Source organism: Anoplophora glabripennis, unplaced genomic scaffold (genome assembly GCF_000390285.2).
Source record: "Anoplophora glabripennis isolate ALB-LARVAE unplaced genomic scaffold, Agla_2.0 scaffold719, whole genome shotgun sequence".
NCBI classification, from domain to species: domain Eukaryota; kingdom Metazoa; phylum Arthropoda; class Insecta; order Coleoptera; family Cerambycidae; genus Anoplophora; species Anoplophora glabripennis.
The window spans coordinates 42413-61951 of record NW_019416803.1 but is presented as its reverse complement, the minus strand read 5'-3'; the positions used below and the strand labels follow the sequence as shown (position 1 = coordinate 61951).

The following is a 19539-nucleotide window of genomic DNA, read 5'->3' as shown; positions in this document are numbered from 1 at the left end:
ATGGGAACAAGTTTTTCAAATATTTCAATGCCGAGTTGCTGCTTAGCGACCGAGCCTGGTACATACCTTGAAATTATAGGTTCTTCAATTGACTTCGGAAAAACTGTAAGTGTAGGTAATGACAAGAAATAAAAAGTGAAGATTCTTTTATATGTAGAAGAATTGAACAGAGGTTTTCAGTAAATATTTGAGTTAGAATTCTTGATACAAAAATCATAGGACCTTACTTCTATGATGGTAAACTGATGGGTGCCAAACATTGCTGATTCTTTGCTTAAAGGAAGTACATTATATTCATTAAATTTTTTTGTAGTTGGCATGTTTAAATCAATTTCTACATTAACCTACATTTTTGATACCAAAATTATAAGAAATGTAATATATTTAGTACCTACATCGCATGAAAGAGGAAAAAACAAGCATTTTTTGTCCTCCAGATGAAAGATATCAAATTTGCCATGAAATTTTATTAAAATAAGTTTTCTCTATCTCTTAAAGTAAAAAAGTTAGACGGCTCTAAACTTTCAGTACTTTTCCGTTTTTTTTATAATTACTCATAAAGTTGGCCATGGATCTCAAATTTGTTTTCACATGCATCGAGGCCTCAAAAAATGCAACAAAAAACATATAAATATTTTTGACGTGTACCGTGTATTAGCGAGATATACAGGGTCGGAAAGTCCCCATGGTTCATCGGCCGTTACGTGAGAGCGATAAGAAGTGGATCTTATTTATGGAAGGGCGAAATGGGCGGTGACTATTAGACGCCTTCATTATAGCCATCTTTCTCTATCGCACAGATTTCTATGACTTACTTTATCGTTCTCACGTAACGGCCGATGAACCATGGGGACTTTCCGACCCTGTATAGGAGTGACTCTCTTATAGTAGACAGCCTGTATGTATGATATGAAATTCCTGGCTTTACAGCAGCTTTAAGCAGTCTGCATAAAATATTCATATAAACATTGTAGAAAAATTAATATTCAGGCGGAGCCTCATGTCACTTAACAGAATTTGTTAAAATTTTCCAGCATAATGAGAGAGTATTAATTTAATAAAAAAATATCCTAAACGTATTTCTATATTTTCTGTTCAAACCTGATCTTTTTTTAAATTAGTTGAATAAAATGTAATTTTTACGAAAGGAAAATAATATGTGCACTTCATCGACGTCATTACATTATAATTGTAAAAATTGTTCTTCGGTTTGATATTTGTGTAAGTATGAAACATTTTTTAGATCGAATGGGCATATACTTGGGATGAGCTTCCACAAGCACCAAAAGTTGTGCCTAAAGGAGTCCTAATAACTACCTCTGAGAAGAAAAAGAGACTTTTCGGTTCCAGCGATGCCACAAAGACACTTTTAATAGGGGATCCTGCCGAAAAAGAGGAGATATGCTTAAAGATTGAATCTTTGAGAGGCAATTAAATGTACCGCTTAGCTTTAATACATCTCCTACATGAAATTATAATTTATATTCTTTATAAACTGTTGAAAGTCTACTGAAAGTATTTATTATATGAATAATGTAAGCTAGTCATATTTCTAATAATAGTAACGTATTTTTTTAATTGACTGCACTTCATTTTTTTATCAGTAACATTTTTATGAGTAGGGCTCCAACTTAGAGACAATTTATTTTTCGTAGGTTTCATTCAAACGTACAAATTGAATAGACGGACTAGTCTGACAATTAAAAATATACATATTTTTTTATTGGTCACGTTTCAGAATGTTTTATATAATTTTTTATATCTGCACTGCTTTACTGCTTCCTACTTGTTTTTTTTTAGAGTAAATATACATTTTTTTCATGATTTGAAATGTTTTATAATCGTTATTATTACTTATACCGTGTTATTGCTTTGTACTTGTTTTTTGGGATAAATATATTTTTCTTTTAAGTGCAGTTTATTTTATAAATTCTAACCACGTTCCTCATCGATATACCCAGTAAAACAACTGGGCTACATGGATTGCTTAAGCGTAAATGATGACATTCAAATTTGCCACCAGATCAAAGTTGACAATATGGAGGTCGCTCAGTAAGTCTTGTAGTTCGGCACAATGTCAAAAGCAAGTTTACGCGTCAAAACTTGTCAGTAGCTGCCTCGGCATTGATGAGTAAATAGGACGTAAACATGCGCAAATTCGTGCTATAATTTTTCTCGTGAGCCGTATTGGCACCAGTGCTACAAAGAAACGAAGCGTTTATTGTGTGACAGTGCGCCATCCCTCAGGACTGTCGAATGATGGTACAAACAGTTTCAAAGAGACATTTTTTAATTCTAATTCAATCCTCTAGGACAATCCGTGTCCGGGCCGGCCGAGCGAAGTGACTACACTTGAAATAGCCGCTGTTCAAAAACTAATTTTGCGAAGACCGCCAAATCACATACACTAGGCACAAAAATTAAGGGATATTAAAAGAATCGCAAAATTTTGGGTGATTTTCAACTTGGAGGGAAATGGTCGTAGAGAGAATAAAAAAAAGGAAGTTGAAACTTCAAATTTCTAGTTTTCGGATCTGGAGTTAAAAATTTTTTAACATCAACAGTTATTGAGTAATCAGAAGAAAATCAACAAAAAAAAAAAAATTACAAATTTTTGCTTTTTAAAAATGTCCATGGACTCAAAATTTTTTTTTTTTTGGTTAATTTCACCGTAAGGCTCTTCGATATGTAATTTAATTCCCTTCAATTTGAGCAGTTCCGGAGCCCTGTACGATGATTTGTCGCTGAGTTATCGTCAAAGCAAAAAAAATCAATTTTGACTTTGGCAATCAATACTTGGGAAATAATGGTCGTACAAAAAATCCAAGCAAGGTTTTGAAAACTGCAGAGTAGTGCCTGTACAAGTCATAATTATTGGTTTTTGATAAAAAAAATATTTTCAGTGAAAATGTTGGTTGAAAAAATTGCTTCCTAGTGCCCAGAATGTTTAATTTGACATTTTTGGAGAAAATCAATGTAATATGTAATTTTTCACTTTTTTTCATTTTTTAAGTTAAATATGTTTTTTTTAGCAATACATATTTTCTTGATCAAAAAACCTTTCTTATTTTTTTCAAAATTTTTACTGATAATTTTACGTGGCCAGTTGCGGTTTAGTTATGGAATGGGCAGGCGTATCCATTAATACCAAAACTCAGTTGATAATTAGCCCCGGAACATTGACTACCAAAAGGTACATCACCGAAATCCTTGAACCTCACGACCTGCCAGCGTTGCCAATTTTTTTTCGGACAAAGCGGGATTTTGAATTCTTTTGAATAAAAAAGCGGGATTCTTTTGCCCAAAAACGGGACATACTAAAAAAACATAATCAATAGTTTTTAACTACTTATCTTTTTATTCGAGTTTCAAATTAAGTGCATATGTAGGGTTACCAGATCTATTTCATGACAGACCCGGAAAAAAGGTCTCTCAGAATATCTGGGAAACAAATTGTTTTCGAAGAAATCGATGTCAAAAAAAGGAAAAAAACGTAATCAGGAAATATCTACTTAATAAACCTGGAGAATATAATTGAAGCCTAAATAAAAAAAACAAAAAAAGATCGGGAAAACGGGCATTTAATTTTACGTTAAAAATGGGGACGTCCCGCCAAAACCGGGACGTCTGGCAACGCTGCGACCAAGCATACAAGCATGAGGAATCTTTTCATTTTCAAATTTTTGAAAAATTTTTTAAAATGAAAATGATCGAGAAAATGTGTATTGCTAAAAAAACATTTTTAACTTTAAAAATTAATAAAAAGAAAAATTATTACATTGATTTTCAACAAAAACGATAAACATTCCGGGTACTAGGAACAAAAAATCGCCGTGTTTTGAAAATTATCAGGATGTCTAGGATATTTTGATGTTGAAAAGTTAGTCAATATCTTTAGTTTATTCATTATTTGCAAAGTTAAGCCGTTATTCAAATATCCCTAATTATGCAATTTTTAACTTTTTTTGAACCAACTTCACTTCGAAAATTTTTTTTTATCAAAAACCAATCATTACTTACGAATTGTAGAGAATAGTTTAGTTTTCAAAACCCTGCTTTGATTTTCTGTACGACCATTATTTCCCGAGTAATTAATTGCCAGTCAAAAAAATTTTTTTGCTTTGATCGATGATAACTCAGCGATAAATCATCGTACAGGGCTCCGGAACCGCTCAAATTGAATAGAATTAAATTACATATCTAAAAGAGCCTTTTGGTGAAATTAAGTCCATAGGCCTTTTTAAAAAAAACAAAAATTTGCAATTATTTTTTTGTTGATTTTCTTATAATTACTAAAAACTGCTAATGCTAGAAAATTTTAAACTCCAGAAATTTGAAGCTTCAATTTCCTTTTTTTTATTCTCTATGACTATTTCCTTCCAAGTTACAGCTCTTTGAAAATCACCCAAAATTTTGCGATTCTTTTAATATCCCTTAATTTCTGTGCCCAGTGTATAAACAGATCCATGAAACCCTTAATATTTCTGCATGGACCATAAATAAAATTTTAAATGAACATCTGGACGTACGCAGATTATAAGTTAAAAAATGCATCATGACAAGTTTATAGACACGCCATTAGAAAAGAATGAAATGTGTATACACTTCCGATTAATACAAAGAACATTTTGCCCTTAAAGCGGCAAAATGTTCATATTTTTTATTTCAGAGTGTACAATGTTTAATTTATTTATTACTGAATGTTAAGTTTCAATAAAATATATGTTTGCGTATGCGTATATTTATTTTCATACAAATCTGTTTACAGAGCCACTAAACATGTCTCCAATGTATTAAATTGAATAATATATCCTTCTCCGTCCCCTGCGCGTTTGCAAGCCTGTACCCATCTGGCTTGCACTCACAGACCGCTACGATGTTTACGGCGGAACCCTTTTATTGGTGGTAATTAAGAAACGCTACCGACATTTTTGTCTACCATTTCACTTTTGTTGTCAAATTGTATTCCTAGTCTGCAAGTGGTACAAATCAAGGAGTGTTTGAAAAAAACAAATTTTTGTAGTCGCCTTCGGCCAAACGCTGTCGGTTTGCAACGACAGACGTTCACAAGTTTTGAGTCACCGAACTATTGTACCATTCACTAAAAAAATATTGTGATATCTTTCTGTTGTAATAATTATACAGAAATATCACACAAAAAAGTACGAAATACTGATACTACGAGTATATATAATCGTTATTAATTAGGCAAATAATTAAACACAGTTATAGTAAAACCAAAAATAACTGTAAACAAAATCTAACTGGTATGATCAAATAAGACACATATTTACAAAATATTTGTAATTAGTCATTCATAATTTCATTTGCTCGCAGCATATTTGCCTCCAGTTGTCACAATTTAGAATTTATTTATATTATTTATTTAACAAATATGTCAGCTCCTTGACCTACATTAATAATAAGTACTCTGTCATAAAAACATGCCATTTGTTTTAACACCTCTAAAAACACTTTAACGGAGGCATGTCGGCGAGTTGTATCTGTGCACCTGCACTTTCCGTATTCTTTCGTATTTCATTGTGACGATGCGAGCACGAATCATTTGCTTTAAAATGTGTTGTAAATTGTAAAGTATCTACATAAATCAATCACTTTTTAAACAGAGGCTAATTATAAACATTTGATTTAAAAACTAATAAGGCATGCAATCAGATAATTCAATTGTAAAAAACATTTTTAAGAAATCTTGGGGGAACTCATTTGGCTTGCTTCTCAAGAAAAATGTAATAATAACAATTCACTCTTCAACAAGCAACAGTAATTATTACATACAAAATTCTATGTTTAAAATTAATTATGGTTTCTAAAATTACATTGGATCTAAAAACTAGTAAAACATACAAAAATCAAATTGTAAAAAATATCTTAGAGAAATCTTAGGGAGGCACTGACCCCCGCTTCTAAAAAAATTGCCACTGTGTAGGAAATTTTAATTATCTTATCATGCTCCATTTTAGTTTAGACAATCTGACTGACACCGAATGGCAATTGCCTAATTATTATTATTACTCTAATTTATTTGTGTTTACAGACTAATTATTAGTTGTCAGAATTGTAATTTTTTAACGTACTTACTACTATTTAACAGTATTCGTAAGAACTCGGAATAACAGTTTTATTATTACGATTAGTTTACGTGCAAAGCTTAATATTCCCATTTAAACAAGCATTGCCATCGCATTCTTTTATATTATCTAAAATCGGCGCAAATACAACTCAAACATATTGAAGTTAGTCCGACTCTGGCTTGGCAAAAAATACCTTAGAACGATAACTGTGACTATCGCCCTCTTTTCGACAGTATCCAAACTATTGAAATACGAAGGATTCCTTCAATTGTTCGGCATGAAAAGATGACGGATGATATAAAACATCAGAACATGTACCTTTCCTGTTTTGACCAATTGATTTATAAAACTACTCAATAATTCTTATTAATTCATGTGTAAATAGTATCCTAAAAGCATTCTGCTGGGTGTGACTATGTTTATAATACCGTACGCATTTATCTGTATGTTCAACTGTTCAGGAAATGTAAGATAAAAAAAATATCCTTTTTTTTCCTTACTTAAAATGTGTTGTCAGTTGTCTCACACCCTGGAGAAAACTTGTATGAGTAGTACAGTGAAGAGATATCGTTTCTAACTTGCTTAGATTTTTTAAACAATTGGACAAAAAATTCATTAAAGATTAAAAACGCCCGCCTTAAGCCCATAAAATTCGACTTGGGCCCGATTTAAGAATAAACTAATTCGCTTGGACTACATAATCTAACAACAGTTTAAGACAGATTACGAAAAAGGTTTATTTTCCAAAAATTTTACAGAATTTCTAACAAAATCTCGTAGTCAGATGATGTGAGGAACAATTACGCCAGATAAAAATATTCAAGTAAAACTTTTAATCTACACATTTAATGATAATTTTTAATGCTATTATTATACTTCACAAAGAAACTAAGAATAAATTAAACCTACTGAATAAAAGAGATGATTATAAGATTACAACAAGACCAGCAATTATAATTCTATATTGTAAAGAAGTAAAAGAAAGTGATACAAAAATAATAAGGTGAAACTCCTTCAATAATAATAATACTTAAATTTAAAATTTCCGTCAGTTCCTAAAAATGTCACACGTCTAGAGTTCTCGTCTGATTTTCATTCGCCATTTAGAAGACAAAAAACCATTTCACTGTGACTTTTTCCGGGACGAGCGGTACTGTCTACATGTACGTAACCTTAGCTTTCCTGGTGGCTCATAGCACGGGCCTGAGCTCTGACCCTCTTTTCGTATTCCAACCGATTCTGGCAGTAAATAGTATAGGCTTCTGCCTGGGCGGGATCCTTCACGTTGGGCTCGTTGAGCAAGTCTTGGATGCCCAAGAGGATTTGTTTTATGGTGATGGCTGGTCTCCAGTCTTTTTCTTCGTCTAACAGTGACAAACAAACAGTTCCTACATGAAAAAATCAATTTTATGATTAACATACAAAATATGATTGTTCAACACTGACAATTTATTCAAGAATTAATTCAGTCAAAGCAAAGTCACTATGACCCGGCCAGCCGGGTCGAAGCGATCTTGCCTGGACTGACTGGGGCTATAACGATCTTGCCTTAACTTAATGGGGCTCCAAACAGGATTTTGTAACTTTGATTTCACCTTCAAAAAACCTTCAAGCTTGACATCTAAGGTAAAGGTCATCATCGTATGATCCCATCAAACCATGAAAATTTCAACCAGAATTAACAAAAATAAATAAAATAATAAAATTTAAACACTCGGATATGAAGCATATTTCGAACCTCGAAATGAAGTATATTTCGACCTACATTTATATGAACTTTTTTCACAAAATAAGTTCGGCAACCACCCCCTAAAATATTTTGCACTTATTTACAAACACCCTGTATATTTTTACATCCAAATTGCCACAAGCCTTAACTTTGTGTATTATTTGCTTTTGCAGACTTTGTTTTACATAAAAATTATATCAACAGGGTACCACTAAAAGTTTAATTTTTGATTAACAAGAAACCCTAAAATGTGAATTAATTTTTTTATTCAAAATTAAATCTGCAATATACAGGGTGTAACTTTAAATGGGAGCCAGTTTTGAGGAATTCCCGTTGCGGGTTCGCCAGAATATTAATCTGAAATATATTATTTAATTAAATAAATAGACAATTCATTTTAAAAAAGCACCTAAATTTATTTTTATTTATGCTGTTATTAGGCAGCTCCTGAACTTGCTTGTATATGTGCACTTATCAATGTTGTTACCTTGTTTTATCCAACTGTATTTAAACGAAAGAGGTGACAGAGAGTGCAACTGCAATGGAAAATAATTTTGTAAAAACATATTGCTTTTGTATAACTTTACGTCATATTATTTTATAGTCACCATATTTTTTGGATGTCAAAGAAAACAAAGCATTGATTATTAAAAAATATATATTTTTTGCAATACTGGCGATGCATAGCTTACTAATAGTTATTATTTATTTAAATACTTTTTTAAATCATTTTAGTTTGCGAATCTTGGTGGCAATGACCTTTGAAAAAGATGTTGGGAACAAAGAGGTGTAGGTGATTTCTCTTTTTTTTAAATTACCGTAAAAATAAGCAATAATTTAATGTAAAAAGGGCAAATTCCCGAGAGGCTTTTGCCTGACTCTGGGACACGTAATATTGCCACTTATTTGCAATTTGCCAACTTAGCGTCACTTCTTTCGAGGTACTTTTTTGATATTATCATTCTACATACCCATATTCATTACCCATAAATTACCTCTAGGTATAAAAAATTTATCGTACAAAGATATTAAGGTAAAATTAAATAAAATTCTTTAATAGAAAGCATATTATACTTTAAAAGAATTTTTTCAAAATAATATATATTGATTTATTGTCATTATACTATGTATGTATGTATCAGTATATTAATTGTGTTATTTTGTTCGTGTTTACTTATCAGCAATGTTAGTATTGGTGTACATCTTGTTTTATATTTAATATTACTTATATTTAAGTATTTAACTTTTTACTATTTTTTACTACATACAGTGAGCGGCAAAAGTATGGAATATATTTATTCAAAAATCAGATGTTCGTTATTTGAAAAATCGCTTGGACCCGTCGAATTATATTTTTATTTGCGCATTTCCTGAAGCAATTTTCATTTATACAGGGTGGCCCAAAAAAAAGTTATGAAATTAAGGCCAACTTTTTTAAATGGAAACCTCGCTTTTTTGTATTTTTATTCAATTCTCCATGGAATTCTGATCATTTTTTATGTAACATAACCTATACCTATCTTTAACCGTTTTCGAGATAATGGTGTTTGAATATAGAATATGGAAAATTTTCAAAAATTACCCTGAGATTTACCCTGCTGGTTTTAAAATAAAATTACGTTTACTTTTCCATTTTAGATTTGTGTGGTTCACAGAAAGTTGCTTCAAATCAGAAAAATCCATAAGAAATAAGTGGTTTGGTGCTAAAAATTTGCAAATAACCTGGCTCGTAATTTAAATAGTGACATTTAACAAAATCATATTTTATAGAATAAAATTATACGTTTTTAATTAAATTATACCTAAATACCTCACTTATACTTTTTACATTCAAGTCATTGCGTCCTAATGATCAAAATAAATCACATTCTGTCTAGTGTAGGAAAAAGTTCTGTTTGTTATTTTTTACTTATAGTACTGAAACGGCTGAACTTTTTAGTCATTTAAATTAACTGAATATCAAAACACAAATGAGTAATTTGTTGGATGTTGGATAAAATATTGAAACATGGCTCAGAAGTATCAAGAAATATATAGTGAGATGAAGTTATTTGTTCACAAATTTATTGCATAAAAAGTGAAATTATTACAAAGTAGAATCTGAATTATTCCTCGTTTTATCTAATAAAAATAACAACTCCCTGTAAGAAAATTCATAGAGTCTAGAAGTGTAAATCCAGATCCTACTTGAATAAATCAATTGTAGTATTAATTCACGAACTACATATGCGCTTTAACTCATGAATAAATTGTCAGTATATTTACACAAGATGTTACAAGAAAAGTAGATCTAGATGACTGAAAAAGATTAATTGAAAAATGTTAATTGATTCAATAATTTATTCGTTGTTGTTTTTATTCTGAATCAGAAGAAGGCAATAAACCAAGGTGACCAACCGTACCGGATTGGCCGGGACAGGTTCCAGTTTTTAGAACGTGTGCCGGGAAATAAAGTGCCCTGGAATTGTACCGGATTTATTTGTTTCGTACCAATTTGTACCGGAATGGCGTTTTCAATAGTATTCGCTATATAACCTGAAATAAATCTCAGAAACTGAATTTAATATAGAGACCGTAAAGTCTATAATTATAACAAGATGTCATAATAATTTTACCTGTTTTATAGATATTTATTTCAAAACGAAAAAGCGTTAAAAAGCTATTCACAGCCAAACAAAATATAAATTTAAATAAAGTACATATACTAGGCCAGGTACACATCTTCACCTGTTACGTAGCTAGTTTTATTTTAGTGGTCTAATTTAATGAAGCAACGTGTTTGACAATTTTTTTTTTTTTTTTTGGTTTCATAAAAGTGTCCCGGATTATCACTTTGAGGAGTTGGTCACCTTGAATAAACATAAAAAGAGCAGCTAATTATAACTTTGAGACCCTGTATCTTAAAATGCTCCTAAATATAGTCAACGGCATGACCCATTTTTTTGGACTCTGTATACAAGACAAATACGTACCTGATGGATAAACGTTTGGATGGAACAATGGTGGTTCAAATTTGCACTTTGGGGGGCTAGTTGGGTAATCTTCTTTGAAGAGCATCCTGAGTTTGTAGTGACCCTCTTCCCAGGGAGTACCCTTTTTTCCAGGAATAGAGCATTCCCAATTCATCAAATTAAGAGAACCATCAGGGTTTTTTGAAGGTCGTGCTACAAATCCGAAGGGATGGTCTTTCCTCCATGCTTTACGTTCTTCAGCCAAACGTGCCGCTGCGATGCCAGACATCCTAGAAAGAAATAAAACTTTGTTTGATTATTTTGAAAAAAAAAAAAAAATTAGCTTTCATAACCCGCAGAAACCATCTCAAATTCTTTACTTAATACTTGTTTTGGGTCTGTAGTACTTTTGCCAATGTTTGCTAAATTGCAGAATTTTATTTTTAGGTAGGAATTTAACAGATGTTTTTTTTTTAAGTTGAATGCTGTGAAAGCTTTAGATATATACAGAACAAGAAGGTCTGTTCATTTGAAGGTCAACCTAGGTTTTTAGATATGATAGATGTATTTCTAACACCGAAAATAGATAGAGCGGAAAATTTTAAGTTCAAATATGTCTTTATGGGTCAAAGGGACCCTAAAGGGTTATTTTAAGGACAAGTAAGGTTCTGAATAAGATTGTGCGATATTTTTCGGGAAAGCACTTATGACGACGGATTCTGCTTGAAAGTTTTATGGGTTAATGGGATCATTTGTTGATAACCTTGACCATGACATAGAAATCAAGCTTGAAGGTTCTTTGAAGGTCAAATCAAGCTAAAAAATAGGAGAATCCTTAATGGGGCTGCCCATTAAGTTAAGGCAAGATCGTTATGGCCATAAGCCAGTAAAGGCTAATCTAATTTAAAAAAGAATAAAATATCACAAGCAATTACAACAAAAAATTTACGATAATGAACAACCCCACCCAAGCACAAAATAAAACATCCACAACATGGAAGAACAAAACATGCCAAAAAAGACCTACTTACAAATGGCCAAAACCTCTAAGGAGTAATCAAAAATGTAAAATTTTGACAGGACATATACGAAACAGTCTGTGAATCAGAAGATAAGAAATATTTAACTTTTAATGCTACTACCTACATTACAAATGTTGAAAGTTTAAGGCAAACTGAAAAATAAATAATGTGATAGAATAATAGTTTTCCTTTTTTCTTGACTTTATTTCATTTACGGTACAGTAATACCATACAAAGAACAAGTCTATCTCATATTTTATCAATGTAAATATTTCAATTGCACAAATGTCATTAATATCCGTCATCCGCCAGAGTAACCAAAATTATGAGTAATGTCAATAAATTCAAATATTCAGTTCCATTAAATTCATCTTCAAATAAAAAATCTGATGAGGAGAAAGAAAATGAGACAAGAAGGAAACCTACAAGCAAATTCTCAATGAAAGAAATCAGACTAGAAGCTACAGTGGAAGATACACAAAGCGAAACTGTAAAGACTAGCAGCAGTGCATTTTATTCAGCACAAAGCAACTCTTCCTTAGCAGCAGCTAGTGGAAACACTGCAGCTGATAACATCAGTGGAAATGGCAGCTTTGCCAGTGCTGAATCTTGTGCACAGTACGAAGATGCTAAATCTAGTACTGAAGTAAGAAAAAATCCATAAAAAATGCATTGTTGCGGATGTAATTACAAATATCTGATGTTTGAATAAAAAGATATCAAATTTTGTTTGTATATTCTCTATTCCACAAAGTAAAATTCAGTATGAACATCCACCATCCATGCTTTTATACCATAGATTTAGTATACCTTATTAGATCCATGTTTTATACAGCATGTCAAATAGATGTCAAATAGATGAATTAAATAAATATTACACAAGGTAAGAGAATAGATTAATGACAAGGTTCTGGTCGAAATAGCATTAATCAAGAGTCTTCATCATCCAGTATTAGTGCATAGTTATCGCTATGTCCAAAATTACACAAAAACCTACTGTAAGTAGTAATTCTTTAAATTATTTGGATAAAAAAGACATAAAGAGAGCAGTTAGTATTAAAATAGAATCCCCTGAAAACTTAAGTGGTACTTTGAATAACTTGAAGATAAGTAAAAATAGTAAATCGCTAACTGATTTAACATACATAAAAAATGAAACCTATGCATGCTCGACTGTTCATACACATACATCGACAAATATTGTCGCAACTGAATCTGAGAAATTTAAAAGCAACTCGTTAGACTCGATCGAAAACATATTACGACAAAAAAAGGAAGAGGAGAGATATGTTACTGCCAATGAAGAAGAAATGACCTGTGCTAATGTCCCAACCATTTATAACCCAGACAATTCAAGGCAAAATAATATAATAATAGTAAGAAGTGATTATGCAAGACAACCTCCTCCTTCTTATCAGTATTACCAAAGACCTCAAAGATTTTCATATCAGGGTATACCAGGACAAACTCCTTATTATCAAACACCAAATGTGGTAAGGAATTTTAAACTTGTATTGCAGAAGGGAGATACTTTAGAAGACCTGTCGTAAAATATTATACACATTTAGTGACAAATCAGTTTTTTCTAGGTATATCGAATGTCACAGGACACAAGCCAAATTTCACCTTATAGAGGGGGGGATACAGGAAATTTATTCGGTACCAGAGAAATTAGAAAAAAATTTATCAGGAAGGTGTACTTGATACTTGCAACGCAGATATTGTTTACATTTGGGTTCATAGCTTTTTGCATATATGAGTAATAATTGTTTTAATTAAAAAAAAAACACTGAACAAATTTAGCTAAAAGATAATCGGACCTAATAAGGACTTTTAATTTATTTATTACGAAACTATTAATAAACTTATGAATGTTATAAAAAAGGATATGCCATCTAATTTGATCAGTGTGATAATAATTCAATACATTTTTCTAAAATTTTCATCAAATGAAGTCATATATATTCTTCAATGTCTGAAGTATGCTAGAGAAATAACTTCACAGACAAGCTAGCTGGTAATAATTATTATCTAAAATAAAAATATAGTTATTTGTTTTATTAGACGAAATATTTTAAATTAAAAGTTTTAATTTACGAACAATGAAGGAGTGAGTGAATTAATTTCTATGACAGCTTGTTTGCTATAATGGGTATGTTTCGGGCATGCCGGTCCAATGAATTATACAAGTTAGAAACTTTTAATGTTGATGACACCAAAACTATGCAAGATCGATCATTTTGTATTACCAACAAAAAATGTATAGTGAGTATTTTGGATATTGTCAGAAAATATGTTGATTTGCATCCTAAAAAGTGCCTCAGCAGAAATGTCGATTTTTTAATGTTCAGAAATGTATACGGTCATTGTTTCTGATGCTTTGAACAGCAATGCTGGAAAATTCTGATGCTGATCTGATAATAGTCTAGGGTTTATGAAGCTGAAAGTCATCTTCAGCAGCTAGAGTGTAACTTTAAGTGCGGGTCAGTTTTTTTTTAATACAATACATGTTGCCTTGAATACGAATCTAAATCTGATATGAAATATTTTTTTAAAATCGATTCAAGTTTTTACAAACAATTGTATTTAATTTGTGATTCTCAGTGTCAACGACCTCCGACATCGACCTAGTTCAGCTGAACTACATACAGTTGATTGAGGATAATTAAAATAGGGATGTACAGAAATATGGTATGTTTCCACTCTTTTTTCTTATTGAGCCACTTCAGCAGCGAATGGGTGCTAGACTAAATTAATCCAAAATAAATAAAATAACATAATTAAAATCTGAACAGTTTAAATTTAAGCAGAATTGCATCATTTTCCAAACATTTCCGAGGTGCAACAGACGTTGGCCACCACTGTTCTGCTGCAATGCCGCATTTTGAAAGCGGATACGCCGACTGTCTTTACACCTGGTATGAAATGAGAATATTCGACTACGTCATCACTATTTAATTTGAATACATTTTTATCGGTTTAGGAGATGGTGTTGGCAAAGTACACAAGAAGACGATCAGTTCAACATAAAAAAATAATTAGTAGACATTTTATTGCACTTTATGACGAGGAAAGGTATGTAAAATGATAATATAAAAAAAGTAACTCGAAAGAAGTAACGCTTAGTTTGGCAAATTGCAAATTAGTGGCAAATATACATGTCTTTTCACTTTTTTTACTGCCCACGAAAATCTAGACGACCTATCGGAAAATTTGTCATTTTATGTTGTAGGCAATGTAATTACCCGCAATTTAAAGTATCTAAAGTTATATTTCACCAATTTGTTAACTGTAAAATAAAGATTGAACGCGGAAATACCAGTTTTCGAAAATTGCGCATTATTTTTGCAAAAAGCGGTGGATGTTGATGAAATTTATGGAAAAGACTGTCAATCCAAAGACCAACATGTATGGCAAAGACCGATTCGATTGCCCGTGAAATTGTTGCTCCAGGTAATTGTTAATTAATTTGGTTCGTTTTTTGCAACTAATTGTTTAATTACTAAAAGTTAATTTTAGAATATCGTAGATATAGGTCATAATTGATACAAAGAAACGTCTCGAAACAGAAAAATTTCAAGAAGTTGAAATTAAGTAGCTCTTTGCAACTAACAAAGTAGGATGTGCAAAACAGCGTTATAAACAAATTGTCCCAGGGTCAGACAAAACCGCTCGGGAATTCGATGTTTTGCATTAAATAGAGCTTATTTTTACGGTAATTAAAAAAAAAAATAGAAGTGTCCTACACCTCTTTGTTCCCAAGATAGCATTTTTTATAACCTTGATTGTTAATTAACTATTGGACGTATCGGAGCGGAATTTTAGAGACAATTAAAGAAAGGGTTAAACCTTTATTTTCAAAAAGTTTTACATTGATAGTTCATGTAATAAACATGCTAACAGCAGTAAAAGTTAATGTTAATGAACAGAGGAACGCCGTGCCCGCGCATGCGCGTAAACATTGCTCTCGGCACGCGCGACTATTTTGAATTGAAATATCTCGCGCCCGACGAGGGTGGTGTTCACGCGCGTGATTGGTCTCGGCGCTCCCACTTCCGCGTGTAGGCCGTTCATTAGGGTTAAATATTACTGCTGCTAGCGCGTTTATTACATGAACTGTCAATGTAAAAATTTCTGAAAATAAAAGTTTAATCCTTTCATTAATTGTCTCTAACATCCCGGTCCGATACGTCCAATAGTCAATTAACTATTAACACTATAAAAGAAATTTATCTTGGGGACAAAGAGGCGTAGGGTATTTCTATTTTTTTTTAAATTGCTGTAAAGATCAGCTCTATTTAATACAAAAAGAGCGAGTTCCCGAGCGGCTTCTGTCTGACCCTGGCAAAATTTTTTTATAACACTGTTTTGCACGTCTTACTTTGTTACTCGTAAAGGGCAACTTAATTTCAACTTTTTGAAATTTTTCTATTTCGATATGTTTCTTTGGATCAATTAGAAAGTATATCTATGGTATTAACTTCTAAAATTAACGTTTAGTACAGCTGCAGAAACAATTTCATGGTCAATTGAATTGGCTTTTGGCACACATGTTAGTCATTGGATTGGATTGACCGTCTTTTCCATAAATTTCATCAACATCCATCGCTTTTTGCTATAATGCGCAATTTTCGAAAACTGATATTTCCGCGTTCGACCTTTATTTTACAGTTAACAAATTAGTGAAAAATTACTCTAGGTACCTTAAACTGTAGATAATTTAATTGACGAAAACATAAAATAAGTAATATTCTGATAGGTTGTCTAGATTTTCGTGAACAATAAAAAAAGTGAAAAAAACACGTAATTTTGCCACTTAATTGCAATTTGCCAACTTAGCGTCACTTCCTTCGAGTTACTTTTTTGATACTATCATTCTACTTACCCTTCTCCGTCATAAAGTGCAATAAAATGTCTACTATTTTTATTTTTAGGTTGTATGATCTAATTCAATTGGAGTAATAGATTACTCCGACTTACAAGTATTGAATAAGATGTTTGTAAGGTTGGTTCAACATTTAAGAGAGTACGTGAGTTTTGAACACCAATACACTAATGTTGAAAGTGGTCAAACTCAGAGAGTGAGACCCAGAAATTTTAATCGTCATAACGATATGTGTTTCTAAAGGTCAAAGGTAACTTCTGTATAAATATGACCCTCACCCTGTTGGCAAGAAAAGTTAAACTATCGAAGAAGATATTCAGAGATGGAATAGAAGATTCTTGCAGTGTCCTACTCTCAAATGAAAATGAAAATTGAAAATAATTGTATATGAATAAATAACAATAAAAAAATTAAAATATTTTATCTACCCTTGTAGTTAAAGCGTAACTTGATGTGTTGATTTAATTTTTATTAATTACTAGCTATGAGTTATGTCTTTAGCATGCCCAGATATTTGGTACAAAAGAGTAAATATAACTTAATTTTATGAGAATTTTATAATAACATATTTAGAATTAAAATAAATTTAAAAAAAAATCCATTTATGTCAGGTGTTGCATTAGAAAAAATCTTATACAATTTTAGAAAAAACACAAGGGAATTTCTCAGACGCCAATGGTTGCTGGTGATACCGGTCATGTAAATCTTTTATTATTGTCACTATTACATATTCATATCTATATTGTTTCAGAATCACATTAATTTTTGTAATGATTGTATTATTCTGTTACATACGGGCCAGGAGAAAATACCCTATTAACTTTATACTGTTATTTTTAATGGTAGGTATACAATTATTATATAAAATTTGGACCAAAATCAAGATTTACAGTCTTTATTAATCAACAAACATATCTACAAATTAAATAGTTTTAGACAATATGTATGGCCTACGTGATGGCAACAGTGTCTTGCTATTATGAAACTAAAATAGTTATGATATCGATGGGAGCTACAGGAGGTATATGTACTCTTATTTCCATATTAGCTTGGCAGGACTGGGTATGTTAAAAATCACTGATTCACAATTGATTTAGAATTAACGCATTTTACATGTTTCCAGTATACAGGGTGGTCCAATTAAAACTTCCCACCTGGAAATAAAAAAAAACAAAAAGGACCTGAGACGTTAATTTTCTTTTCAAGAGGTGGCGTTTTGGTGTCTTGAAAGCTACCCATTAGGCAGGGGCGTAAAATACCCATAAACTTTAAATGGTTCCCTATGTTGAGTGACACCTCATTTTAAAGCTTTTTCAATTCTGCTCACGACTACATACGACGTTTTAAATTTTGGTTTGGGTAAGATAATAAAACCATCACTTAAAAAATAAGACAAAGTATCAATGAATGCAAGAATATTATTTGTTATGTGTTCAAATTGGTTTCCCTCTGCTTCCATACAATAAAATCTCTGCTCCAATTCCAAATGAACATTCGGGTGTTATCTGATGACATTCTTCAACGATTCAACGAAGCTACTCAAGGGAGTTCGGTTGTGTTGCTTAAATTTTCAACTTTAAATGCCCCCATAGCAAAAAGTCTAAGGGCGTTAGATTTAGCGATCTGGGAGGCCACTAAATTGAATCTCTACGTCCTATTCAGTGTTTTGGAAGGTTCTGATTAAGAAAATCCAGTATGCCTGCCCAAAAAACATTCAATTTCCTCGGATGCTGCTGAGTTTCATGAAAAATTTTTGGATTTCTATCATTCATTCCAATAGCAGCAATTATGGCGTTTGACTCAACCATCCAATTGGAATGTACATTCATCAGAAAAACAGATTGAGTACAAAAAATTTGGATTCCTTCGAGCATGATCACTCATTTTTTCATAGAAGTGCTGCAGTGATCAGGATCGTCTTCATTAATGTACCAAATTAATTTTATATGGGTGATACTTCCTGAAGTACTTACAAGTTTCCTGAGACACAAATTTGGTTCCATTACAATGTGACCCAGGACAGCTACCTGATTACTCTCATTACGTACGACCTATTCTCAACACCCATTATGTATTAATAATTTTGGAGTTCCTCAAGGCAGTGTCCTAGGACCAATTTTATTTATAATGTATTTAAATGATATTATAAACTATACTCTACCAACGGCTTTATTAATTTGTTTGGGGATGATACTTTAATTGTGGATATTGATTTAAATGGGGCTATTGACAGAATGAATCAGGACCTATAAAACATTGAACATTATTTAAATTGCAATAAACTAAGTTTAAATACTAATAAGACTAAAGCGATGATAATTACAACTAAATATAAATATTCTAAAATTAATATAAATAACTTAAAAATATCAATTGCCAACACCAATATCGAAATTGTAAAAAATATTAAATATTTGGAATTTTATTTAGATAATACATTAAGTTTTAAAGATCATATATTATATATAAAAAATAAAATAATAAAAAACTTTTTTTCTTTTCAAAAGTTTCACAACATTTATCGATTATGACAAATATTACTCTTTATAAAACAACTATCCAACCATATTTTGACAGTAACGTGCAAAAGTAGTTTCAAATTTTGCAAAATAGAGGAATGAGAATTATATTATGATGCAATAGAAGTACTCCCATATATTTAACATGTTGGATTGGATGTCTGTAGAATCACGTTTGAAATATTTAGCATGTTTTTATTTACAAAATAATCAATTATCAATTACCTTCTTATTTCGAGCCGTTTATAAAATATGTTAGAGAAATACACAATTATGATACAAGAAATGTAAATTACTTATATTTGAATCATGCAAAAAGAGCATCCGCGCAAAAAACTAAT

At 31.5% G+C, this 19539-nt stretch overlaps 2 protein-coding genes across 3 annotated transcripts in view; one reads left to right on the top strand and one right to left on the bottom strand.

The window, feature by feature from the left end:
• The window catches only part of LOC108913639 (vacuolar protein sorting-associated protein 13), a 108843-nt gene extending 106933 nt beyond the window's left edge, over positions 1-1910 (top strand). For both annotated transcript variants that reach the window (XM_018719214.2, XM_018719215.2), the window contains one exon: positions 1244-1910. In XM_018719214.2, coding sequence (XP_018574730.1) covers positions 1244-1435 — 192 coding nt within the window. In that variant the 3' untranslated portion in view covers positions 1436-1910. The remainder of the gene's footprint in view (positions 1-1243) is intronic.
• A 4894-nt stretch (positions 1911-6804) lies between these two features.
• The window catches only part of LOC108913634 (SUMO-conjugating enzyme UBC9-B), a 28305-nt gene continuing 15570 nt past the window's right edge, over positions 6805-19539 (bottom strand). The window contains exons 2-3 of the mRNA XM_018719208.1: positions 10794-11062; positions 6805-7480 (exon numbers count right to left, since the gene is read on the bottom strand). Coding sequence (XP_018574724.1) covers positions 7266-7480; positions 10794-11061 — 483 coding nt within the window. The 5' untranslated portion in view covers position 11062 and the 3' untranslated portion in view covers positions 6805-7265. The remainder of the gene's footprint in view (positions 7481-10793; positions 11063-19539) is intronic.